We start from the raw sequence: 27,179 nt of genomic DNA, 5'->3' as shown, positions 1-27,179 counted from the left end.
CAGCAGCTGAGGAAAGGGTCTGGGAAATGTGCTGAGAAAATTCTTTGCAATCCTTCTGAATCCTGCAAGGTTTTGTGAGGCTGGAGAGGTATAGGTGGGAAGTAAACAAGGGGGGGGGAACCAATCGAAAACCGCACACGGGTATCAGGGAGGTTTCTAGAAAGATTCCTGCTAGAGCTTTCCGCTCATGTTTCTGATAGGAGAGATATCGGGTATATACATGGATACCGGGGCTGAGAGCTCAGACTGCTGAATTCTGCTATCAGCCCTGTGAAGCAAGAAGGACAAGGGCATCTGAGATCTATTTCCACAACTGTATCATTGGGATTTGGGCAGGGGTTGACACAGAATTCCAGAATTCTCTGCACCACAGTGGCAGATGAAGAGAACAGGAAGCTACGACTTCTGAACACAGTCATATGCAGTGGACTTCCTCAAAGAGGAACTCACCTCGAAACACACAGCCTGACCATGTTGTCCTCCAATTTACTCAGCACCTAGGATCTTCCTTTCTATCTGCAGCTACCTCTGTGGCTGTTTATGGGGCACCTCATACTACCTGAGCCATTTAGGGGAGTGTGACAGCTGCAATTCGCCCCGGCATTCTCCATTTTGTCACTCCAGGAGACAGGAAGAACATTGTGCCTGCCTAGCAACCTCATGGCGTGCTCCCCAGCTATACTGAAGGCCTAACCAGATGTGACATTTTCCACATGTTCACTTACAGGTACTCTTAAGTGTCATGTCACTTCTGGTTAGGTACTTTGTGTGCATTTTCCTCTCAGGTCACCATAGCCCTCCCCTCCAAGGGGTCTGCTTTCTTCTCCCACCCCTTCCACATTCCTAACCAGCCTTATTCCCGTGCAAAGGGGAAGGGGGTCTGAGGGAAAGGGAAAGAGGAGGGAGTCTGCACTTTGCACAATTCCAAAGAGGGTGAATGCAAGACCCAGAGAAGGAGGAGAAGCAGAAGGGGAGAAGGAGGAGAATAAGGAGAAGGAGAGTTGGTTTTTATATGCCAACTTTCTCTACCTTTTAAGGAGAATCAGACCGGCTTACAATCACCTTCTCTTCCCCTCTCCACAACAGGCACCTTGTGAGGTAGGTGGGGCTGAGAGAGTTCAAAGAGAACTGTAAGTAGCCCAAGGTCACCCAGCTGGCTTCATGTGGAGGAGTGGGGAAACCAAGCCAGTTTACCAGATTAGAGCCCACTGCTCATGTGGAGGAGTGGGGAATCAAACCCAGATTAGAGTCCACCGCTCTTAACCACTACACCACGCTGGTCCATCATGGTGAGGCTCATCATGAAATTCAGCGGGTTCTCTTCCGTTCTAAAGAAAGCAGCATTGCATTTGGGTGGGGGCAGATGCAGGTGGCGTTCACAGTGCTGCTGGCCTGTGTGACATCTACACTGGTTGGAGTGGGAGACTATGACACTGCCTGAGGGAAACCTCCCTCAAAGTTCTTCCTCAATCTCAAGTCCTTGCCCATGTGAACACTTCCAGTTTCCACCTGCCAGTGTTCATGCGTTCGTTCTCTCTCTCAACACAAAACACTTATAATTATCTGTAAATTAGGTTCAATCCCGGCATCTCCAGTTAAAGGGACTAGGCAAGTAGGTGATGTGAAAGACTTCTGCCTGAGACCCTGGAGAGCCGCTGCCGGTCTGAGTAGACAATACTGACTTTGATGGATCAAGTGTCTGCTTCAGTAGAAGGCAGCTTCATGTGTTCATGTGAGAACTCTGAATTGGCTACCAGATGTGCCTGCTGGGGCCTGTGCTCAGGCAGAGACATTTAATTTTATTAATTTCTTCAGTGCTCCAGTTGCATTGGCGTGCCCTGCTCCTCTGCTCCTCCCGCCACTAACATCTCTGGGTAGCACATCAAACTGGCCTCTTTTGGTTTTCCTGAAGACCACGTACGAAGGAGCTGGTGCATGACCAGAAGGGGCTTTAAAGGGAGCTGCACAGTTCTGGGTGGCTGCGTATTGTGGCCCCGTACCTGGCAAACCATCAGCGCTCCTCGTATCCTCTCAGCTTGCTACAGCTAATCAGACAAGAGGCCTGTGCCTTCAGCTGCAAAGGGCAAGAGTCAGAGCCCCTAGTGGGGAGCATACATTAGTGGCTCTAAGGGCTTTAAAGGGAGGCTGGAGAGGGGACTGGGAAGCAAGCATGTCATAGCTGCTCTTTGTGTAATTTTTTCCTTCCCCCTTGCTGGGTTAATGGAAGGGCCCTGCGGAGGCAGTCTGTAATTAAACCATTAGCTGAGTAACTAACTAGTACAGCCTGGTGCGGAGGGTGGGGGTGGTGGGGGAAGCCCGGCAGACAAGGAAGGTAGGAACTGAGAGAACAACAAAGGGCGGCTGGGGGGTGGTGGTAGAGGGCAGCCAATGAAGAAGGGATGAAAGGGCTTTGCTCTAAGTGTGATCGCGAGTGAAACAGGGCTGCCAAAGGCATGCATTGGCACATCAGCAGCCTCGGGATTGGTTCACCTCAATGAAGCCCCACTGAGTCTTCCAGTTACATTTGGGCATGTTTGCAATTAGGTACGGTATGGAACATTTTGGTGTGGGGGGTGTTTAGGGCAGACAGCTGGTTGCAGATAGATGTGGCTGGATATGGGAGTGACTTGCAAGAGGGCACGTTTGTGATGGGGAAACCGTCACTAGCCGCCCTTCCCACTAGCCCCCCTCTCTACTGATCTCTTCTCTGATGGAAAGGTGGCCATGGAGTCTAGTCACGTTGCCAGATCTGAATCCAGAAACTACCTCTGGGTGTACAGTCTCAGGGAGAGCATGACAAAGCTCAGCAGTAACATCTCTCTCTCCAGTGTTTCAATGCCCTGTTCTTATTTCCCTCCCGCCTGCACTAAACATGGAGGGTTCTCATTTCACACACACCCCCTCCAGCCCTAGAAAGGAAAGGTAGCCAAAAGAACATCTGAGTACTTGGGTGGAAGCCACTTCTACTGCATACTGACTCACTGCCGCCAAGCACCTAAAGCATGGATGTGAAACATAAGGCCCGCGGGCCAGATCCGGCCCCTTGAGAGCCAGCCACCCCCCCACCTCTTGATTTGGGCTAGCGAGGCCTGGCCTGGCCCGACCAAGTGACATTTATGTCACATCCAGCCCTTGTAACAATTGAGTTTGACACCTCCCTGACTTAAAGAGTCAAGCCCCATTACTGAATTTAGAAATGGCAGCCCCATCCTAAGAGAAGCAGTACACAGGCCATTTTGAAATGCTTTCTGAAGAACCCACTTGAAGAAAAATAATTGGCTAGGGGCTGTCAGATCCAAATTTGGAGATTGATCTTGATTTTTCCTGTGATCTGGGGCAATGAGATTCAAACATTTTTCTACACCTTCCCAAGATGTGATAAAAATCTCAACAGTAGCAATTCCCCCTTTATTCCATCTTGACAATTGTGGGCTTATCTTCTCCAGACATATCTTTAACAGCTAGGGGACCTAGCTTTTCTTGGAGTGGAGAAGAGGTATGTTCCCTTTGCAAAGTACCATCAAGAATTCCTTGCATGTGGACATGTTAAGGAGAGGGCAATGAGAGGCCTCCCTAGGTAGTGGCGAGAGAAGCTGTAATTACCAAAGGCTGAATCACCTTGTCTATTTAGCACTGGACGCATAAACTCTCCAACTGAAGGAGTCCCTCTTACAGAGGGCAAGCCAGTGGTCAGTTAATAGGCCTGTAGCACTGATTCCCAAAAAGCAAATCATAGAAATCTAGAATGCGGGTATGGCAGACATCCCTTTCTGGAGACGATTTGGCATGACAGGATAAAAGGAAGAACATGGGACTGAAAGGTAAGCTAGAAAAAAAAATCACGAAGAGGGTTCTGTTCAGAAACCTCTTCAGAATAACCAGAAGCTCTCGTGCGCTGCCCATTAAAAGCAGATATATCATTCTATGCCAGACCTGAGGCCTCGTGATAGGCATCAGGCCCTCCCTATCCATGTTGTTAAGTTCAGCCATGCAGGCAAGGAGCCAGGGTTAGTGCAGATAACTGGTTTTGTTTAAAGCCACCCCCTGCCTATCAAAACCCATGTGGTTAGTGCTTTGAAGCTGGACCTGAGCGCTGTGGAGTTGCCCTAGGAATGGAAAACAAAAGGGCCAGAGAGATGAAACACCAAAAGCAGCAGCAGCTTTATCTCCTTGAAGTGGGAAGCATGGGACAGAGAAGCACTGATTAAAGGGAGACCATGTGCATTATGGGAGATTTACCCGTGACTTTGTCTGCTAAAGCCTTCTCCTGAAAGGGAGAGGAAGATCAAATGCTTCTCTCACGCAGCAATCTCAGCATGGTCAGGTATGATAGATAGGGTATGAAGACAAGGGTGAAAGATGGGGAACACCATCTTGGGGCTGGAGATTATGCTAACCAACGTCCTCGGGGGTTTTGCATCCTTGTCAATGTGGCAAGTACAGGCTTCATTTACTTATTTAGATTGTTGTTATTGCTGCATTTATATCCCACCTTGTTTCTACCATGGTACTCAAGCCAGCATTTGTGGATTTCCCAGGAGGTCTCTCCTCCGGGTACTGACCTGAACTAGATCTGCTAGGCTTCAGTAAGACTGCTCCATCACACACCCTTCAACCATGCCCTTGGACTCTAAGGAGCTCTGTAGTTGTTACACAACTCAATGGAGTTGTCTATTTGTTAATTTTAATTTGTTAATTTGTTAATAAGCCCCGGAACGTCAGTTTTTGACTATTCTCTTGCCTACGTGCCAAGTGCATTTGATTGAGGGGAAGATTACAAGTTTTTAGTGACGCAAAACAGTTGGCACGATGTGCCGGTCCCCTCTTCCTCATAGTATTTATGACATGAGGCGGGGAATGCCATAATGTAATGACATCCTCCATGACGTGCTGTAGATTTTACAAGGAAGAGGACAGCAAATAGTCTTGGGATTCATTTTGATGGTACACATAACTTCAATTACGGATGTTGTGCACAAAGCCAGGTTCTTGTTGGGCTTCTGCCTCAATCCCCCACCATCCCTCCTCATGCCAAGAATCAGGGTTAAACAAGACTCTTGTGACCTGAGATACACGAATGAGGGCATTTGGATTAACCATCCTAGCCAAGATCATCACCCAGGCTATGATCCAGATTTAGAATCCCAGTCAGTGGGGGAGAAAACTAACTCTGGGGAACCTGAGTATCTGCATTCACAAGATGAGGGTAAGATGAGAGCTAGCGTTTAACCACAATTCTTGGTGCACAAAGGAAGGGGAAAAGAAGCTTGAGCTCATACCTGGCAACAAATTGGGTTTGTGCTCGTGTTTTATCATAGAATCACAGAGTTGGAAGGGACCACCAGGGCCATCTAGTCCAACCCTCTGCACAATGCAGGAAATTCACAACTACCTCCCCCCCCCACACACACACACATACCCAGTGACCCCTACTCCAAGCCCAGAAGATGGCAACAACAACCCTCCAGGATCCCTGGCCAATCTGGCTTGGAGGAAAAGTGCTTTCTGACCAAAAAGTGGTGATCCGCATTACCCTGGGGCATGTAAGAAAGGGCCATGAGAGCCAAACACTGAAGCAACCATTCCTTCCCTGCCTCTCATGATCTGTCTAAGATATACATGGAAATTGCTGGTTTGGGTTGTTACCGTGATTTTCCAGATCAGTAACATAAATCTGGGATTCTTAGCTATTGCAAAACCCCTCTCAGAACAATTAGCTATTTGTTTTGGTCTTTGAATGCTGCTATCTTGGCTACAGGATGTTCTTATGCATTTATTTGTGATGCCTTTGGCACAGAAAAATTATGTCAGAGCATCTCGAAAATCAAGAACACAATTATCTTCAGAATGTAATGATATCTAAACTCTTTCACATGAAAATCTGCATGTTCTGCAGATGTTGAAGCTGCTGCAGAGCCCAGACTTCTGAATCCTCACAATCTCAGTGCCAAACTAGATATGGCCATGTCCTGGGTCCAACCCACGGACACCGCTGCCATTTTAAAAAGCCTAAAGAGGTGATTTTAAAATGCCGCAGCATGGCAGGATGAGGCACTTTTGTTTCCCGCCTTTTTAAGTGCCCAAAAGGGCCGTACCCCTCCCCCCCACCTTGTGGCTATTTTGGCACTTTAAAAAGTGCAGGAGGGGGGATTAGGACAGGCCCCTAGCAAGCATTAGGCTTGAAAATGGTGACGGCGACCAAAGACCTGTCATGTCTAGTTTGGGCCTTAGTGTCTGAAACAGTGGAATCCTCCCCCTGCTTTCCTCAGGCCCTGAGCAGATGAGTGAGTTCGTGCAAACAGGCCCAAATGAAGACACTGAATCTAAAATGTCCTTGAGTTCCCACCTCTAATCAATCTTTTAACAGGCAGGTCAGATAACTGAGAGGCTAGTATAGTGTAGTGGTTAGATGCTGGACGAGGATCTGAGAGAACTGGGTTCCGATCCCCACCCTGCCACGAAGCATACTGGGTGACCTTGGGCCAGTCATTCTCGGGAGGTGGTAAGCTCTCCTTCCCTGGAGGTTGTTAAGCTGAGGTTAGATGGCCATCCGTCAGCAGTGCTGATTCTGTGACCTTAGGCAGATGATGAGAGGGAGGGCATCTTGGCCATCTTCTGGGCACTGGGGGTGTGTGGGGGAGGTAGTTGTGAATTTCCTGCATTGTGCAGGGGGTTGAACTAGATGACCCTGGTGGCCCCTTTCAACTCTATGATTCTATGATTCTCATCAGCCTAACTCACAGGGTTCTTGTGAGGATAAAATAAGGCAGGGAGAACCACATATGCTACTCTGAGCTCCCGGGAGGAAAAGAGAGAAGGAGGGAGGGATAGATGGATTGATAGTATGAGCTAGGAGAAAGGTCAGCAAAACACAAGCCTTAATTCTTTGTTGTCTAAAAATAAGGACTTTCCCTTCTTCATTACTTATGTACAAGGAAACTAGGATGGCACACATCGTTCTCCCCTCCACCACTTTAGCCTCATACCAACCCTGTTAGATTGAGAGGGTTTCTGGTCCAAGGTCACCCAGGAAGTTCCATGGCTGAGTGGGGATTTGAACCTGGGTCTCTCAGCCCTAGGGTTGCCAGGTCCTTCTTCGTAACTGGCGGGAGGTTTTGGGGGTGGAGCCTGAGGAGGGCGGGGTTTGGGAGGGGAGGGACTTCAATGCCATAGAGTCCAATTGCCAGAGCAGCCATTTTCTCCAGGTGAACTGATCTCTATCGGCTGGAGATCAGTTGTAATAGCAGGAGAACTCCAGCTAGTACCTGGAGGTTGGAAACCCTGCTCAGCCCCCAGTCCACCACTTTTACCGTTGCACTGCTCTATATTCACAAGCACCATTGTCAAGAGTAGGTAGTAAAGTAATTAATATAAGCCAGCTACTTCCAGGTCTAGCAGAAGCAGAATTGTGCAAAATAAACAAATATAGATGAGAAGAAGAAGAGTTGGTTTTTATAACCTGCTTTTGTCTATCTTTAAGAAGCCTCAAAGCGGCTTACAACCGCCTTCCTCTCCCCACAACAGGCACCTTGTGAGGTAGGTGGGGCTGAGAGAGTTCTGAGAGAACTGCGACTAGCCCAAGGACACCCAGCAGGCTTCATACGAACAGTGGGGAATCAAACCCGGTTCTCCAGATTAGAGTCTGCCACTCTTAACCACTACACCACACTGGCTCTCTAACCTGAGCCAAACCGGAGGGTGTTTGAGCATCCCTAGCGGGAACAAGGATAAGGTAATGCGTATAGCACTGCACCTTCTTCAACTTCTCACATGAAGCTGTCTGTCCACCATGCTCCCCCCCTCCAGTCATTCCCACCAGAATACTCGAATCCCAGGTAGCAAGAGAACATATGAAGCTGGTAGATACTGTGCCCTTGGAACAGATGTTTGGTAAGCTATGAAGTCCCAGCATTTTCTTTAGAAAATGGGATACTTTGGTCTTCTGCAATCCATCTAAAACTTTTAAAATATTTAGGCCTTCTGCATCCAAAGCAAGGATGCAGATTCCCCCTCCTCCAGGAATCTCTAGGCCTCCAATCAACCCTACTTTCCTCCTAAACCAGACCTACCCAGTTCTAAAATAAGAATCCGACAGATGGTGTTGTGTGGATCTGATTAAAAAAGAAAGTCTTCTCCCACATCTCACCCCCTCCCAAAAAACTTTTAGAGGTGGCAGAAAATTTTAAGGACATCTGCTCCCAAGAGGGAGGAAGTAAGTCCACAGTTCCTAAAACTACAGAATTCATGGTGGAGCCAATATCCCACACTGCTAAAACATTCCTAATTTGAGAGACTACACTCCTACAAGAATTACGTATTTTCTCTTATTTTAACGTGCATCTGATATTCTGGACCACCATACTCCCATAGAATATGGTGGGCATTGCTTTTAAGACACCAGGACTCTTGTACCCCTTATGGAGCTTATTTCTATTTGCATCAGTTCACACACTTGACAATCCCTTTTTGCAAGCCTTTCTTTGCCAGCTGTGCTTAGCTCTGTGTTTCATTTAAAAGTCCTTCCCAGAAAACAGCACTTCCTGGCTAGAACAGCTGAACAGGTCAAGCTGAACAAAAAATTATAGCAGGAATGTAACTACAGATACAAAGGGTTGAAAGGCAAGTACTTGGGAGGCAAGTATATAGGGAACTGTTAGTGATTTTCCAAGGGTAAAGGGGTTTACAGACTCAGAACGGTAGAAAGGGCCAAAAGGCCATTTAATTCAACCATCTGCCCAAATGGAGGACTCACCTGCCCTCCACTCCACCCAGTTAACTTATGTAGAATACAGAATATGCCACAGACAGTGTACCCTGTACTTGTAGCTTAAGGTGACTCAAGCAAGTAAGCTAAGCCACACTCCATAATCAAGGCAAGGATAGGGGGAGAAAACCCCAAATAAATACAACATACAAAAAACATTATGGTCACTAATCTATTCAGGGGAAGAATCCTTTCCCAGTCAAAGATTTTGAGTTTAGTGAGACTTTGATCATTAGCAAAACCCATCCAGGAAGATCTTTGGAGAAGGCACGCACCTCCCAGTCTCTAGTGTCCATCATATATTCAAAGGCTTGGATCCTAAGCAGCAGGAGCAGATGCCCTAGAGAGAGATAACTTCCCCCTCTCCCTGCAGCCTCCTGTGCCCTCCCCACATTGTGCTCCTGCTGCTTAGTGGACCCAAAGGAGGAATGGGAGGAGCAAACTGGTAGCCTGCAGCAGGAGTGAGGAATCAGCAAGAAAAACTTCTTCTGCCTGTCCACTTCAGACGGAAAAGCCATTCATTTGCAGTAGCTGCTGCTTCTGCACCTCAGAATCCAAGCCATACAAACCAAGCGCTTTAAGAAATACCTATGGAGGTGAGTGTTTTGCAAAGAGATGACAAAATGGCTGCCCGTGCTATACACAGAAATCTGCTATAACTTTCTAAAACATAACAGATAAGTGTGTGAAATCTATATGTTCAAGAAACTGAGATAACAGAGAGGACCAGGAAAGTGTCAGAATCAACAGCCTTTCCCCCGGCCCCTGTCCTTAATTTTGTTCTAACAATTATGCAGAAATATGAAATTTGTGGGAATGAATGTAAGCAGACTGGGGAAAGACCAAATGAGACTGTCAGATAACATCTCCAGGGTTGCTCTCTGCTTCATTTCTCTCTTCATCTCCCTCAACTGTGACTACAAACATGAATGGTCACATTTCTCCTTGCAGATCAGCTGTTTTTCATATCTGCATGACTGACAGATGTTCTACAGGTGATTTCTTCCCATGACACTTCTGAAAAGCTCTTCCTGTTGAATTTTTGCCTTTAATGGGCAGCTGTTAACAGATGGGCAGAAACTTTACTATTACATAAGAACAGTTCAGCGGTGCAGTGGGAGACCAAAACTCGTCTGACGCTCAGAAGTGGTTTAGCAGAGGCCAAGGCTGTAATTGATAAATTCTGCAGGAAAGTGCTTTCCACAGTGACTTCATGCAGTCACTGTAGATACAACTGGCTCTCTCAGACAAGTAGTAGCTTCGGGTGAATTGCCTTCTTGTTTTCACTTGCACAGTTCTTAATGTTTGCTTGTTGACACAGAGACCCCAAAGGACAACCCATCACAGTACTGAGGTTCTCTATGTACTTCTTGGAGCAGGGCACTCTTCAGACTAGGAAGAGATACCGTTAAACACAACGTGATTATACACCTATATATATATGTCAGACAAGGACAGGAATTGTAATTGCAAAGCACTGTACATCTCTAAATAAAGTACTTCTGTTTTCAGTACTTAATTAGAAAATGTTTTGACATGCTCAACAGAAGCAGTTTAAACATTGTTCTAAAAATTCTTCACCGTTTTTTTCTGAGCAGGGGAAAAAAATGTTTTATTCCAGGCATTACAGAATTGCCTGCTTCTTCTAGTTGGAATGTAAAGGTGATTCCCCCCCGCCCCGGGGACCTTCCCAGTTCTTGTTGCGCCAGTGGAATGAAAGATCATGAACACATGAAGCTGCCTTATACTGAATCAGACCATCAAGGTCCATCAAAGTCAGTATTGTCTGCTCAGACTGTCAGCGGATCTCCAGGGTCTCAGGCAGAGGTCTTTCACATCACCTACTTGACTAGTCCTTTTAACTGGAGATGCCGGGGATTGAACCTGGGACCTTCTGCATGCCAAGCAGATGCTCTACCACTGAGACACAGCCCCTCCCCGTTCCTCATGAACGGACTCATCACAGGGCCTGACTCATTTAGGAAGCAATACTGAGAGCTGCCTCTCTCCAATTCCTCTTACCTTGTGTGGCCGAGGTGACAAGGACAGTGGTGATGCAGAGACTCCAGAGGGCATGGACGAGCCGGGCCATGCTGCACTCGATGCCGGAGCTGTCAGCAACCTGGAGCCACTCTTGTCATCCCAGAGAGGGGGACACAACAGCAGGCCTGGTGGGAAGAGGAGAAGTTTTGAGTCTGGTTAGGAACAGAAGCCCTGGTGTGGTGCATTTTATCCTGATCCCACAATTCCATTCGTCCCTGACCCATTACATATAAGGAAACTGTCTGGGTAATTTTTAACTGGATTCTGCATAACAGCTTTTGTAAAATAAAAAGAGATCGTTTCTGTTGTTTTCGCCCTCATAGTATCCCTGGCTACCGCAAATTTCTATCAGAACCACATTTTCCCGATCCTTTTTGCATTAACAGGGTTGGACATTCCCCAGTGGCCCATCCACCTTCCTTTTACGTCCAGTCTTTTTACGAGACCCAAAACCACAACCAAGCAAAACATCTACAATGCCACACCATTGTCTTACACACATATAGCTTTTTAAAAAAAAACAGTCTTAAGTGTACCGCCTGATTGATGGGTGACAGTTACCTATGTAGTATGTCTACTTTGGAAATAGCAGAACCTCAACAACATGAGGAAAAAGAACCTGTGAAAACTTAGTAGGTAATACTACCATGCATTTGCTGTACATTAACTCTTTACTTCATGTATCCACTGAAATCAATCTCCCATATGGATAATATTAGAATACTACATTTTTCTTTACTTTCAGCCTTTTAAGAGACCTGTATATTCTTATTTGGCATCAGAAATATATTTGATTAACTGCTGGTTTTAAATCTTCAGTTGGTTGGCTTCCATTTCCCCCCCACCCATTTTTTGGTTTGGAGTGGTGCAGTCTGATCTGGAGAACCGGGTTTGATTCCCTCTACGCCATGGCCTGCGCCACGGAGAGGCTGCGCCGGCAGAAGGGCGTGGCGTGGCGCTTGGGTGCCGGCAGAGCCACCCTCCCCACCAGTGCAAGTGCGCGTAATCGTGCAATCGTCACGCCGCCTCCTAAGCACTTTTGCCCAAATTCTCAGGAATGGGCTGTAAGTGGTGGACAGGATTCTTCCATGGCTCTGACCTTTGACTTGTTGCACACTATGGCATGCCTCCTGGTGCTCAGCTTGTGTTTCCCATTCCTGTCTCTCTTGGTCTGCTGACTTGACACTGAGGGGGTCATAACTCTGCCCTCTCTTCCTGTCATATGACAAGTCGTTGCATGACTTTGTATCCCATGCTTGTACCGGGGTTCTGGATCAGAAAGGCTGAAGATCACTTCTCTAGAAAATGGCTTGAAAAACCTCTACTCTAGCCAGTCTTTTTGTTTCCCCACTTAATTTGGAGTAGTAATTCTGTTAAGTGCCATGCACGCTGACGGTGTAGAATAAATAAATATTTAATACTAATAGTAATAACGGTGCTCCATGAAATAATATCAATCGCCTTCAGCCTAGCACAGAAATTGGATCCTCCCAACAACAACCATGCATAAAACATTGCCTGTGACATGGTAAAGACACTGACCAAACCTGGTTACAAACCATTTTTGTAACAGTCTGCATTTTTCCTTAGCAACTGACTGAAAGGCAGAAATTTAGCAAGTAAAGCTTTTCCTGTCTTGGAGATGGTGGTAGAAACAATTTTATCTGCTAAATTTCTGCCTGTCAGGAAATTGTTAAAGGCGCAGGAGCTATGTCAGAAATAGATCTCACAATCCTTTGTCTGAGCATGTACTAGATGAAATGTGTGTACAAACAAATACTATCAGATTAAAGGATCCTAGGAATTTAGCAGGAAGAGCATCTGAGGTAAGGAATACATAAAAGTCCTAAACAGTCTTTCCCCACAGGGTATTCTGTCCTGTTTTCTAGGAAGGTATAGCAATGGTTGCCGCTGGCTCCAGTTCTGAGGGAAATCTTGGGAAGTCTAGTGAAAGATAACTGCGACAAACTATAGTCTTCTCTGGCAAGGCCGTAATAAAGTTGTTTGTTTCTTTGTTTGACAAATTAAAGTCAGTGTAGCGAATGTCAGTACTACTCTCTCCCAACTACTTCGGGTTGCCATGTGCCTGCTTGGGAGCAGGAGACCTTCTGCCTCAAGCAAGGCTTGCCGGTGGGCCTGGAGAGCCAAAGGGGGAGGGGAATCGCTGTCATGACGGTGTGATGTCACTTCTGGGACACCGAATTTCCGGTGATTCCTCGAGAGGTGTGATGTCACTTCTGTGTTTTCCTGGAAGTGATATCACACTGTCACTGACAACCGATCTCCGGCTGGCTGCCAGCCCAGGCCTGGAAAGCCTACATTCTTCCTCTCCGAGGATCGGTTTTACTTGCTTACATTCGGTTACAAGAGGGCCCAGGAAGCAGGTTACAACAGGCTCCTGGATCAGGCAGTCTTGAAACCTTGAAAAAAACCTTTAATGGCATAAGTAATATTACAATTGTTACAAAGGTACATAAAATATGCAGTCATTAAGATAAAAACATAGGCCAGTAAATTCCAAAAGTAGAAATTACAAACTTTGGGCTTTTTGAACTTTCATCACATCCACTAGAAAATTGGCAACATCTCCGGATCGGAAATCAGGCCGTCTTTAGCTGCTAGCCTGAGGGAAGTTGCCCTGGGCCTGGCGCGTCTGCCAGTTCTGGGTTTCTGAAACAGAACTCAGAATTGGGGAGTAGAGGCGCCTAGAGTGGGAGACTTCTCTGTATATGAGAGCCTTTTGGGAGCCAGCGTGGTGTGGTGGTTAAGAGCGGTGGTTTTGGAGCGGTGGACTCTGATCTGGAGAACCGGGTTTGATTCCCCCACTCCTCCACACGAGCGGCGACGCTAATCTGGTGAACTGGATTGGTTTCCCCACTCCTACACACGAAGCCAGCTGGGTGACCTTGGGCAAGTTACAGCTCTTTGGTTCTTGTAGGTTATCCGGGCTGTGTGACCGTGGTCTTGGTACAGCCCGGATAACCTACAAGAACCAATGAACTCTGACCGTGAAAGCCTTCGACAATATTTTAAGTTACAGCTCTGTTAGAGCTCTCTCAGCCCCACCTACCTCACAGGGTGTCTGTTGTGGGGAGCGGGAGGGAAGGTGATTGTGAGCCGGATTGAGTCTCCCTTAAATGGCAGAGCAAATCGGCATATAAAAACCAACTCTTCTTCTTTTCTCATTCCCTTTCTCCTGTCCCACTGCAGACACATCCTGCCGTGTGGCAGCCGCTTCGTAATGCAATCTCATCCTGCAGAAGTGAGCTGTGAACACCATGATTGCATGGACAGGGGTTTAGTAGTTGATAGTGAGGGTCTTTTTCACCAAATCAGAACTCTTTCTGAAGCAATTCCCAAGTTGCCGGAAGTGTTGTGAAGGACTGTAGCCCTGCTCCCTTTTCCTCAGAGCCTGTTAACACTTCGGTCGCAGACCATCTTTTCAGCGCACAGAGTCAGGCAGCGAGAGTCCCTGCAGGGCCGTGGATATTTCCATGCCTGAAGCAAAACTAAAAATGACACATGCTCTGAACCAGAGCTCTTTTTTCCCCAAGAAGCACACAGAGATGGAGGCAGGAAGAGGATAAAGGGTTGCCATATTACCCTGGTAGCTGGGCTTTTCCTTACGCTTGTCAAAAGGCCTGGAGGGGGGAAAAACATTGGCCATTTACGCACAGGAGGTTTTGCCTTGGATTTGCCGCTCTATAGATGCACATTTTCCCTATCTGAATTCTCAAAACTCTACATGGGGGCTTATTTTTGAGTTTTAAGAATTTGGATGGGGAAAACGTGCATCTAGAGAGCGGCAAATCCAAGGCAAAACCTCCCATGCATAAATGGCCATTCTGTCCTTTAACAGAGATTTAACAAGTGCAAATAGGCAGTTGACGTTTTTTGTGGAAGGGACATAAATATCATCACTTGGCAAATATCCCATCAAACCTATATTAAAGGTGACAGGACATTTTTCTCTATCAGCTGGCAACCATTTTATCTGGGTGGCATGCCACCAGGTACCTGTCTGGCCCTTTAGATGGCCTGAATTCCCAGTTTCTTTGTTTTAAAGTTTCTAGTTTTTCTGCATGTTAATGTAGTGGGGAAAGGGCCATTCTTTGTTCCAGCTAATTAGGGAAGTCACAGTTGTGAATGTCAGGTAAGGGTAGTCCAAGGGACCACTTTGATTCCCTATGGCAAGGAGGAGGCAGTAATTTGTAGGGAAAGTATTTCATGCCTTCCAAATTATTCCAACCTCCCCCCCACTCCCAGTAATGTAATAAAAAACCGGGTCTCTTGAAAATATGAAAGGGCAGTGTTTATCAGTCCCTTTCCCAACTCTATCTGTAAGGTTGACATCAGCAGAAAGACAAAGTGATCTTTAGATGTTCAAAACTGGATAATAATTTTAGACGGTGCACTAGCAAGTCAAAAGGAGCCAAATTGGGTGCCATTAACCAGTGAATGGCAGACATGTAATTGGTACAGTCTTTTAGGTGCCTTTGTCTTTGGAAGCTTTGGAGAAAGTATTTGGCTTACCTTGAAAATCTAAATAGAAGTCAGTGGCCTGTAATTATTTTCTTTTCACACAACCCAGTTTCAATCTATGTTTCTTTTTTTTCCTTTTGGCTGGGATTCAGTAACACTCTAAGTGTGAACAAAAACTTTTGAAGTCCACACAAGCCTTTCTGCACAACAGGGCTCTCTTCTTCCTAGTTGTATATTTCTAAAGAAAGAGTAGTATTCCTATTACTTGATGGTCTTCTGTAGACTGCTGTTCGTCATATGCTTTGACTGGTGATGCCAATAAAACGAATACTGAGATTCTGCAAATACGGAGTAACAGCAGAACAGCCTGCTGTTGATAAAGATGTCTGTGACAACTCTTCAGAATGGGGTGGGGGATATTAAATGACTGAGGTTATAGAGTGTGCTGATGCAGTAATCCTTCCTTTTCTTATATGTTTGTGTAGACAACTCAGATTCAGTATTACTAGATGTTAGGATTTACTCTACCTAAATTAGGATTAGATTTTTAGGTCGCAGTCTGATTCACACCTCATTAACAGTAAGTTACAAGGAAACCAAAGAAACCCCACTGAAATTAATAGGAGGTAAGCATGCACAGAACAGCAGCCCAAATATAACTTCAGCTGACTACGAGAACATCCCATTTTTGCTAACTAAAGCTAAACACTACAAGCTGAGGTGTGTATATTTTAGTATTTAACTGTCAAGGGTTCAAGAAAAACAACTACGAACCTTCTGAGCAGGAATTTCTACTTGTACATTCATTAAACAGATGCAGAGCCATGTACTGCTGGGGCGACAAAACCAGAAGCTAGAGGACACAGGGCCTTGTTTTGTTTTTCTCTCTCCCAGGCATGCTTTGCTGTAGTTTCAGAAGAGAACAGGATTGCCAACAGCCTGGAGGAAAATGTTCTGTACATTTAATAGAGACTTAATGTGTGGAGATGGGCAGTTGAAGCTTTTCATGGCATGGAGGTTAGTGTGTGTGGAAAGTGCCGTCAAGTCGCAGCCGACTTATGATAACCCCAGCGAGAGGCCTTCAAGGCAAGCGAGAAGCAGAGGTGATTTGCCATTGCCTTCCTCTGCCGAGTCTTCCTTGGTGGCCTCCCTTCCAAGTAGCGACCCTGCTTAACTTCCAAGATCTGATGAGATCGGGCTACACCATGCCACCTTCCCTCCCATGGAGGTAAATAACATCCCATTAAGCCTCTATTAAAGGGACAGGACATTGCCCCCCCCCCAAGCCAGTTCTCCTCAGAACAGAACCTGAGCAAACCCTGGTATGAACAAAGGGTCAAGCTAAAAGACATTTTCTATGATCCTTCCCAACAAGAGGCAATGCAAAGCAACTAGTAGATAAAAAATAATTAATGTGCTTCGTTTACATAATCGGGAAAAATTGTATAGTATGCAAAACTGACTACCTGGATTTGGAAAACTTGAATATGGCAATTATTAAGGTGATGTCTTTTCTGGAATTTGCTGCTCAAAACAACTATTTCATATCACTTAGTGCTGGTTCTGCTGCCGTGGTTGCATACGCATGGCATAACCCTCAGCCCCAGAGGAAGAGGAACATATACATTCAGGAAACATCAAGGGATAAAAATTTTAAGCCAGCAATTCAAGGGCAGACATATCCTGAGCCTAAGGCAACTGTATACATCATGTTCCTCTCCATCCTGATTGCCTAAAACACTGGACCAAGTCAATGCTTACCCCAAGATAGCAGGAGGTGGCATTAGTGGCCATCAACCCAGAACCAGGGATTGACCAGTAACTGCCCCAATCAGAGCAGCATGAACTCCCGAGACCAATTTTACACGTTTATTAACTCAAGAACGAAGCAAAAGCTACCTCGCCCTTCTAAATAAAATATTTCAATCGTCAGAGCAGTACTTCGTTTTTAACACATTCTCTAACTTCCTTTTTCTCTTATCAACCCACCTGAAAAGAACCTCCTGCCAATCAATCCCATTAGGTGATTCTCTAATTCTAGTATTAGGACAGAAAGTAAAAAACGTGTATCCATGCTCTCCATACCATTCATAATTTTATAAACCTCTATAACTCCTCCTTTAATCATCTTTTCCCCATAAACTAAAACTTCACCAGATGCTTTAGCCACTTTAGGGAAGGTGCTCTGACATCTCCCATCATTTCTGAACATTTTCAGTTCTGTTACTTCTGTTTTATGCTCGAGAGAACAGAAAGGCCTAGAGTATTCCAAATTTTGCTGCACCACACTGAGACATTATGATACTTGCTGTTTAATGTTAAAACCCTTTCCTAATAATTGCTCACAAGGAATTTGCCTGTTCTGTTGCCACTGTGCCTGCTGATATTTTCAGGGAGCTATTCCCCAACAACCATTTATGTACTTGTAGTCAGGAGTTTTTGCCCCACTGCACATCATCTTACACTTACAGTGAGCCACCCATTCATACACCCTGTTCAGAGATTTCCTTTTGCACCTATGCAGTCTACTTGAGACTTCATTATCCTTAATCATTTGGTGCTTTCTTTAAAAAAAAAATGACTCCCATACTGCTCATAATGACTCCAGGTCATTTTTTAACAAATCCCCAGCTTTTTCTGCATCCACAAGTCCTTTTCTCTGCACTGCAATAGATCCTTCTGCACCTTTACCTCTTTCCTTTTTTTCTTCCTTCAGTATTTTTTTCTGGTTGTTCCTGTTTTTATCCCTTTTGCCCAACATCTTTCCACTCTTTACTAACAGCAACAGCACACACAGCTTTCACTCTCCCAGCAATTCATTCCCTGGTGGAGTTTCAGGTGCAGGAGGGCCATTCGGCCTCATGCATCATGACTGACTGGTTGGTAGCAACAGGCACAATCCCACCCTGTAGTTCTAAATCCAGGAAGAGGAAGAGCAATACAAATAGTAATGCTGGTATTGTCTCCTCCCTATCCTGTGCTGAGGGACCTGTGTAAGCTCCAGTTTTCCTCACAAAGTGGTACACTATCAGCCCAGAAGCCTTACGTCCTACAGCCCTGGTCTACAGATGGTGTTCAAGAATAGGAAAGACTTCTCCTTTGAAAGCCAACGCAGTGTAGTGGTTAAGAGTGGCGGACTCTAATCTGGAGAGCCAGGTTTGATTCCCTGCTCCTCTACATGAGTTGCAGACTCTAATCTGGTGAACCAAGTTAGTTTCCCCACTCCTACACATGAAGCCAGCTGGATGACCTTGGGCTAGTCACAGTTCTCTCGGAACTCTCTCGGACTCACCTACCTCACAAGGTGCCTGTTGTGGCAGGGGGGAGGCAATTGCAAGCCGCTCTGAGACTCCTTACGGTAGAGAAAAACAGGGTATAAAAACCAACTCTTCTTCTTTACTATGAACCAGTGTGGTGTAGTGGTTAGAGTCTTGGACTAGGATCTGGGAGAAGCAGGTCTGAATGCCTTGAAGCTTGCTGAGTGCCTTTGGACCAGTCATTCTCTCTCATCCTAAACTACCTCACAGGTTAGTCGCTATGAAGATAAAATGGAGGAGAACAGAATGATGCCACAAGTCACTTTGGGTAGAAAAGTGAGGTCTAAATTAAGCAAACATGAGCAATCTTTCCCCCTAACACCAGCACACTGACTAGTGGAAGAAACTGGCATTGGTGAGCACCAGAGTAAAGAGTGAGCCTAGCATGCATTGCCCCTGAGAGTACCAAGGCCATGTTGAAGAAAAGCAAAAAAAAATGCTTATCTCCCTCCAATCAAATATGGAGAGCAGCACATTTTTTCCTGCAGAGGCTAAGCTGACTAGTGATTTTGCACAAGGTGGGTAGTCATCTGGCCTTCAGAATGCCCAGGTTGCTCTGGCAATGGGCCTGAGCTCCAGACTTTTGTATCCATCGTCAGAGGACTTTGCAAAAGCTCTTCCAAACAAAAGAGTATCCTAAGTGGAATTTGATCAATAATACAATAATAAATCATTTTGTATTGTCAAGTCACAACTGACTCATGGCGATAGGTAGTAGCTGGAGATCTCCTGCTATTACAACTGATCTATTACAACTGATCTGCTATTACAACTGAGAGCCAGCATGGTGTAGTGGTTAAGAGCAGTGGTTTGGAGTGGTGCACTCTGAACTGGAGAACCGGGTTTGATTCCCCCCTCCTCCACATGAGTGGCAGACACTAATCCGGTGAAGTGGATTTATTTTCCCACTCCTACACATGAAGACAGCTGGGTGACCTTGGGCTAGTCACAGCTCTCTTAGAGCTCTCTCAGCCCCACCTACCTCACAGGGTGTCTGTTGCAGGGAGGGGAAGGGAAGGTGATTGTAAGCCGGTTTGATTCTCCCTTAAGTGGTAGAGAAAGTCAGCATATAAAAAACCAGCTTTTCTTCTTCTCCAGCCGATAGAGATCAGTTCACCTGGAGAAAATGGCCGCTTTGGCAATTGGACTCTATGGCACTGAAGTCCCTTCCCTCCCCAAACCCCGCCTTCCTCAGGCTCCGCCCCAACAGCCTCCTGCCGGTGGCGAAGAGGGACCTGGCAACCCTATATGGCGACCCCAAGACCATGGGGGTTTCAAGGCAAGAGATGAGCAGAGTCGTTTGCCATTGCCTTCCTCTGTGCAGCAACCCCAGTCTTCCTTGGTGGTCTCCTGTCCAAGGAATAACCGCGGCCAACTCTGCTTAGCTTCCATGCTCTGATGCGATTGGGCTAGTCAGTGCTATTCAGGCTGCCTACCCAATAGTCCTAGATAATATATTCCCCTCGAAAGACACAGGCCTGAAATTTCATGAGCGGGGAGAGCAGGGTCCTAGAGACCGCTAGGAGTTTTGCTCTTTTAGGCTGCCCTGTAATCTCTATTCACCAAAATGAGGGTGTTGACATGGGATTAAGTATCTTCAACAGAAGAAAACACAAACCCCACTACCCAGCCATAATCCCCATAGCCAAGTCTGATAACAGGCCCCTGCTGGCAGACAGATGCTCCGGCAGCTGCTACGTGCTCCCCCAACTGAGCAACAATGGGGCCTTGGTTCAATTAAACACACAGGCTTTGCCATCTTCTGGGCCACCCCCTGTGCTGTGACCCAGAATACCAGTTCCGTTTGTAGGCCAAGAACAAGGAAACGTCCGTTCAGTAATGGGCAAGTTCACTGCGTTGCCAAGCTAAGAAAAATCCCCACTGCGTTGTTCAAGAAACAGTTTGCATTTCCTGACAGGGAAGAGGCAAGACGTTTAGTGGGTATGTCGAGGGCAGGCATGGTTAATCAGATTTCCAGATTTCAGGCAGGCATTAACAGGTCAAGAGGGACAGGGGGGCTGGAAGTTTCCAGCAAAAGTTCATTCTGTACACAAACGCCCAAGCTCTTTTACGTATGCTATTTATGTTTTTCGGCATTAAAAGGACCCCTCTTTAATGGAGGGAGGGTACACTTGTAACAAAGTAGGGGAGGCCAGCAAAAGTCAAGACACTCTTTCTGATTGACTCCACATACTGCCAATGCGGCAGAAGGGTACTGTAATCTTTACGGAAAGAGTGTTTCTTACTCGGTGCCTGGACTCCTGCAGCCCCCCGCCCCCAGCAACCTGGAAAGGGATACTGACAGTTACTGCACACAGGAAAAAGGAACAGACATGCCACTCTTGGCTTCAGCACTGGGTTCCCTGGCAGAGAGGCAGCGATTCCCCAAGGAAGCTCAGGACACAACTTCAGCAAGTAGCTGTAAATTTTCTCACAGAAGAAAGGAGTACGGCTTTGCTCAGCGTAGGTCAGGAGATGGGGTGAAAGGGGACCCCATATATCATGGCCAGAGAACACTGAGTTCTCAGAAGGAGCCATTCCCTTCACGTCCCCGGCTCTTCCTGAGGCCAGCGTGGATGCAGGCGCGGCAGCGGCTGACGCAGAAATAACCTCCGCTCCAGCGACTCCTTCTCTCTGCCAACAGGGTGACTAATCAGGTTCCACGCCGGGGGAAACAGTAAATGGGTATTTGCCCCCCCTTCCTCAGAGACACCCACAAATACTGTGAAGGGGCCCCCATTGAGGCAAAAGAAAGCTGGGCCACACGTTCATCCCGCAGCCCGATGTTCTCTTCCACCACTGCCGACCCCACCTGCTTCCTTACGCGCAGCACGTTCGTCACTACGCAACCCATTTGTGACACCGATAATAAACAAGGGTGAGGATACCCGGGGTGAATGCTAACTTCTGCTAGGAGAATATACAGAACTGAACATCACAGCAGTTATCGCCCCTATGACGCAAGGCAATGCGCCCCATGTCCAAGGAGGTCCACATGCTGGCGGTGCTCACATAACAGCATCACAGGCACAACCCATGGCTATGCTTGTTGGCATAAATAAGTAAGGGAGACTGTCTGCAACCAGAGACTCTGATTAACACCAGGTACTAAAGACCTGTTAATCATCCGATGCTTGTAACCAAGCAGAGGCAGCACCCACCTGATGGACTCCTCTGGAAGCAAGGACTATTGATCATGGTGGTAATAAGAGGGGGAGGAGAAGAGGAGGAGGAGGAGTTGGTTTTCTCCACCACTTCTGGAAGACTCAAACTGGCTTACGATCACCTTCCTTTCCCCTCCCCACAACAGACAACCTGTGAAGTCGGTGGGGCTGAGAGATCTAAAAGAGCTGTGACTAGCCCAAGGTCACCCAGCTGGTTTCATGTGGAGGAGCAGGGGAAACAAATCCACTTCACCAGATTAGCCTCTGCCACTCATGCGGAAGAGCAGGGAATCAAACCCGGTTCTTCAGATCAGTCCACTGCTCCAAAGCACCGCTCTTAACCACTACACCATGGTGGCTCTCAGCACACATCAATTACAAACACGTGTAATCAGAAACAAGCGTTCACAAAGCCAAACTGCAAAGCGCTTGACAAGTTTTTGCTGTCATTTGAATACGCAATGAAGAAAACGCTTCTGCTTCTATTCGGTTATCCTGTCCATGGAGCCTGAGCCCTTTTCCCCTAGAGCATCAACAGGCTCCTGCTCCTCCCAACACAATGCTCTCCGGCAATTGTGTCAGCGCTCTCTGATGGGAGAGATTATCCCCTGCGGAGCCTTTCATGTTAATTTCCTGCTCCGCCATGCAAAGGGGGACTCAAACCCATCCCGGGCTTAAACTGGAGATTGAACAAGCAGGCGGAAATCTCCCCCCCCCCCACCCGCCTGCCTGCCCCATCCTAGCACAGAGACAACACTGCCCAGCTCCTGCCTCGGCGGCATCTCGAGTCTTTGTCCCGCAGCACTTCACCTTGTTTGCTCTGGGCTTTGTGAAGCAGGGCCGGGAATACGCTTTCCCAGGCAGGGCTGCGCGCGTTGAAGGCGCTTTCAAAAACCCTCCCTAATTATGGATTTATCATCTCTCCACAAGGCTGCTCTCTCGCTCTCGCTCTCTTGGGAAAAGACGCCGCTTCTTAAGAAACTGCCTAATTACATCTAAAACTGCCAAATTATTGCATTACCCCCAAGAGGGCGGCGATGTACATATCTGCGTAACGTACACCAGGGTGAGACAGCAGCCAGATGTAGGGCTGGAAGAGATTATTACGCAGGGCGGGAGCGAAAGGGCATTTGTAGTGTGTCTGGCTGGTGCAGTCTGACCCAGTGATGGAACACTGGAGTTGGAACAAAGGCAGTGGCTTTATCCTCTACTCTGGGATAGAGTGGCCCTAGGATGCTACAAAAGGGAAGAAGGAAAAGGAGAAGGAGAAGAAGAGTTGGTTTTTATATGCCAACTTTCTCTACCACTTAAGGAAGAATCAAACTGGCTTACAATCACCTTCCCTTCCCCTCCCCACAACAGACACCCTGTGAGGTAGGTGGGGCTGAGAGAGCTCTAAGAGAGCTGTGACTAGCCCAAGGTCACCCAGCTGGTTTCATGTGTAGGAGTGGGGAAGCTTAGTTTAGTTTATTGTTGCTACGGTCGTAGACCAGCATATGAATAAAACATAGTTTTGAACCATCGCTTATAAAATACAATCAACAATCAACAATCCACACTAAAAGAATTATATAGGAGTGGGGAAGCAAATCCAGTTCACCAGATTAGCTTCCGCCACTCATGTGGAGGAGTGGGGAATCAAACCCGGTTCTCCAGATCAGACTCCACCGCTCCAAACAACCGCTCTTAACCACTACACCACACTGGGGGGAGGAAGAAGAAGAGGAGGAGGAGCCCAAGGTCACCCAGCAGGCTGCATGTGGAGGAGCGGGGAATCAAACCTGGTTCTCCAGATAAAAGAGTCCCCCTCTCTTAACCATTATGCCACACTGGAAGGAACATCCAGGGAACCTTTGCCTATTTATTTGTGTGTAATCTGGGAGAAAGTCTTCCATTTCCCTGATTTAGGTCTCCTTTGGACAGTGAAAGCATGCCCCTACCATCACCCTTCTTGCAGGTGTGTAGCAAAGGAGTTCAGAATGGGAATCCAGTTACAGTGTTGGCCTTTTCCTCCAAGGCTGGCTGGCATTTGCAAGTCAATCACCAAGCTGGCAACTCTGGCTTGGATCCTATGCAGCATAAGTAGATCTGCACCACAGAAAGTCAAGTGTTGACTTTCCCACTTCCCCCTTCTTGCTGCTGTCTTCTGTGCCCCTCCAAATGGTGCTCCCTGTGGGCGAGTGCACCCACCCATCATGAGGGTTAAAAGTAGCAGGCTCCAGCGAAAGGGGGGAGTCAGTATTTTAAAAAACCCAGCCCTTTCCTTGCAAACAAAAAAAGGTTAGAATCCAAGCACTACTTTTGCATAAGACCACTGTAATAGAGAATTTATGTTTTTCATTTCTGTACCCCTTCCCCAAACCTATCCCTTGATTACATCCAGTTTACCTACCAGCATGGTGTAGTGGTTAAAAGTGGTGGTGTAGTGGTTAGAGTCTTGGAGTAGGATCTGGGAGAAACAGGTATGAATGCCTTGAAGCTTGCTGAATGACCTTGGCCCAGTCACAGTTCTCTCCGAACTCTCTCAGCCCCACCTACCTCACAAGATGTCGGCTGTGGCGAGAGGAAGGGGAGGAGACTGTAAGCAGGTTCGATTCTCCTTAAAAGTAGAGAAAAGCAGGGTATAAAAACCAACTCTTCTTCTTCTTCCTCTTCTTCTTAGAGGGAGGGATGAGACAGCAAGGTGCCCTCCGTCAGTTTATCCAGCACCAAGTGCTATTTGATCCCACCCTCCCACTGCTATCGCCTGCAGTGGCCATTCCATCTGGGCATTTGGGGACAGTTTTATAAACGATCTGAGCTGAGTTTGCTTGTTTTCCTGCTGCCCTTCCATGGCGTTCATTCTATAGGAGGCTAGCATTTTGCATTGTAAAACGGCTTTGATTCCATTTGTAGAATGGAAGTACACAAAGGTATCAAATCCATAAATAAAGCTTCTGCAGCTCAACCAGCTGGGTTATATCAGGCTCCTGTACCTGCTGAGTCACGCCATATTTTGATAGGACAGTTAACCCACAGGGCCGCATCACACAGCAGTAGCCGGTCTACACAAAATGGACTGAGGGGACGCATAGCCTTTATCAAAGGAAATATCTTTCCGGGGGAGGGACAGGTATGTTCTGTTCTATTCCTGTTTTACTAAGCATTCAAGGCAGCGGCGTCAGTTTATCAGAGGGGGCGTGTTCAACCTGTAAAGAAAGGATTTGCATGGAAGCTGAAACTCATTACTCTCAAGTCAAGGTTTCACCACTGCGGCTAGCTGAGATCTCAAAGCAAAATCTGAGGGTTGTGGTTGTTATGGTATAAAAACTGTCAAGGAGCTTCTCCACACTTTGCCTGAGATGAATCAATTTATGCTTCGGCGCAAGCCCCCCCCCCCTTAGGCTAAAAGGCTGCTGTTGGAGTCATAGCATGATGCAAGCGTGATAGGGGAGTCATGTTGCTTGTGCTAAGAGGCGTCACTAACGCTAGCCAATAGGCACTTCGAACACAGTCATTACTCTAAACTGCAATGGCCTCCTCAGCAGGGTAAGGGTCTGCACTTTCCCAGCAATAATATGTGCTGTCATTTAAATGATAGGAAAATGCAATATCCTTGAAAGAAAAGTGCTTCCTTGAAGGAAGATGCCTGCAATCTGCAACAAATAAACTACTGCTGCAGATGTGTTGTGCAATAAAGTGTTCCTCTGGAAAAGGCCCTCAGTTGTGACCTATTCTTTCAAGCTGGAAACTGTCTCTACCTTTAAAGCAATCACTTCACAGTATGGGATATGGATGGTTCAAATGCCTACCTGGTTCTACAAAAATACCATCAGTTAAAATAATATTATAGCACCATTCACTGATTTAGGGCCATGCTTATAGAGACCTAAAGTAACTGTTACACTGGAACCCCAAAATGGCTACCTTACATCCTTCTAGTTCGGGAAGACAGGAACGCCACACTGTAAAATCAAAAGATGGATTTCTTTTTAGGCCCTCTTAATCATAGTCATTTGGAGGAGAACCTGTTTTTCCTCTGTTCTGTCACATCTACACACGCCCCAGTCCCTGCTGAGCTGAGTCACGGCGACTTGCAGTAACTCAAGCCAAGAGCTGCAAAGAGCTCTATCCAAGGCCAGCACAAGTGGATTTACAGCACAATCCACAAGGGGAGGGGAGGTCCAAAAGTGCTGAGGTGGAGGTGTGAGCCCGGCGCCAGCATAAATGCCACTTGCGCCGGCGTAAGGGGCATTTACAATGGCGCCGGAGCACTTACGCTGGAGCCAGGGAGCGGCGCAGCAGCATCAAGCATAGGTGCTGGCACAGCTGAGAACACTGGCGCACCTAGGTTCGCCAGGTCCCTCTTCGCAACTGGGTTTAGGGAGGGGAGGGACTTCAATGCCATGGAGTCCAATGGCCAAAGCGGCCATTTTCTCCAGGTGAACTGATCTCTGTCTGCTGGAGATCAGTTGTAACAGCAGGAAATCGCCAGCTAGTACCTGGAGGTTGGCAACCCTAGGCACACTTCCGGCACAGGGGCTTGTGCCGACACTAAAGGGGGCTGGCATTAGTCAGCTCCCTGAGCCCTTTCGGCACAGGAATGCCCACATTTGCCAGCATGAATGTACGCTGGCAAAAACGTAGGCGCAGCCCATTGAGATGCATACAGCGATTCCACGGGGGTTGGGGGAACATCCTTGTCGGGCTGTTGGCTGCGATGTTGCAAGCCGCTTAGAAGGAGGCTCGGCTGCGCCATCCCCTGTCATGGCCCAGCTACCCTCCCCACTCTGGACTGCGCTGTTATTGGTTTTCACAGACCTGGATTCCACTTCCAAACACAAAGATGCCTTGGCAGCTTCTTGGACTAAACTTTTCCCCTCCCACCCCACAATGTATCCCGTGTTTTGAATAAATACAGTCACAATTTTTAGCAGCTTTGGTAGGATTAAATATGGGGCTGTTGGTCTTCAGCCCTGGCAACAAAGATGACCCGGTCAGCCAGAGAGGAGTCCAAGCTTCTCCTACTCTGCCTGCTATCTTGTCCCGGCCTGTCTCTTACGCATTGCAGTTCTTGTGGGGCTGTCGCCATCCTAAGCAGACAGAGTGGGGAGGGAAGGTGAGGAAGAGAATGACAAAACAGATTCAAAAGAATAAACAAAGAGCATGGGAGACCACCAAGGAATACCAGGGTTGCTGTGCAGAGGAAGGCACTGGCAAACCATCTCTATTAGTCTCTTGCCATGAAAACCCCAAAAACGGGTCACCGTAAGTTGGCTGCGACTTGACGGCACTTCACACACACACACACACACACACACACGAGGGGCATAGGGCTGAGCAGTGTTGCGACCAAAATAAACTTGAAAGGCATACATGCTGAAATCCAGAAAACCTTTAAAAATTAATTTTTCTATGGAAGCTGAGAGT

The 27,179-nt window shown here is 47.0% G+C and overlaps 1 protein-coding gene across 3 annotated transcripts in view; it reads right to left on the bottom strand.

The window, feature by feature from the left end:
- ADGRL1 (adhesion G protein-coupled receptor L1) overlaps positions 1-27,179 on the bottom strand; it is a 151,817-nt gene that overhangs the window by 60,868 nt on the left and 63,770 nt on the right. For all 3 annotated transcript variants that reach the window (XM_056851003.1, XM_056851011.1, XM_056851019.1), the window contains exon 2: positions 10,787-10,932. In XM_056851003.1, the coding sequence (XP_056706981.1) occupies positions 10,787-10,856 (70 nt within the window). In that variant the 5' untranslated portion in view covers positions 10,857-10,932. The remainder of the gene's footprint in view (positions 1-10,786; positions 10,933-27,179) is intronic.

This window comes from Euleptes europaea, chromosome 1, assembly GCF_029931775.1.
Source record: "Euleptes europaea isolate rEulEur1 chromosome 1, rEulEur1.hap1, whole genome shotgun sequence".
NCBI classification, from domain to species: domain Eukaryota; kingdom Metazoa; phylum Chordata; class Lepidosauria; order Squamata; family Sphaerodactylidae; genus Euleptes; species Euleptes europaea.
The sequence above is the reverse complement of the archived record's forward strand: the minus strand, read 5'-3'. Positions and strand labels throughout refer to the sequence as shown.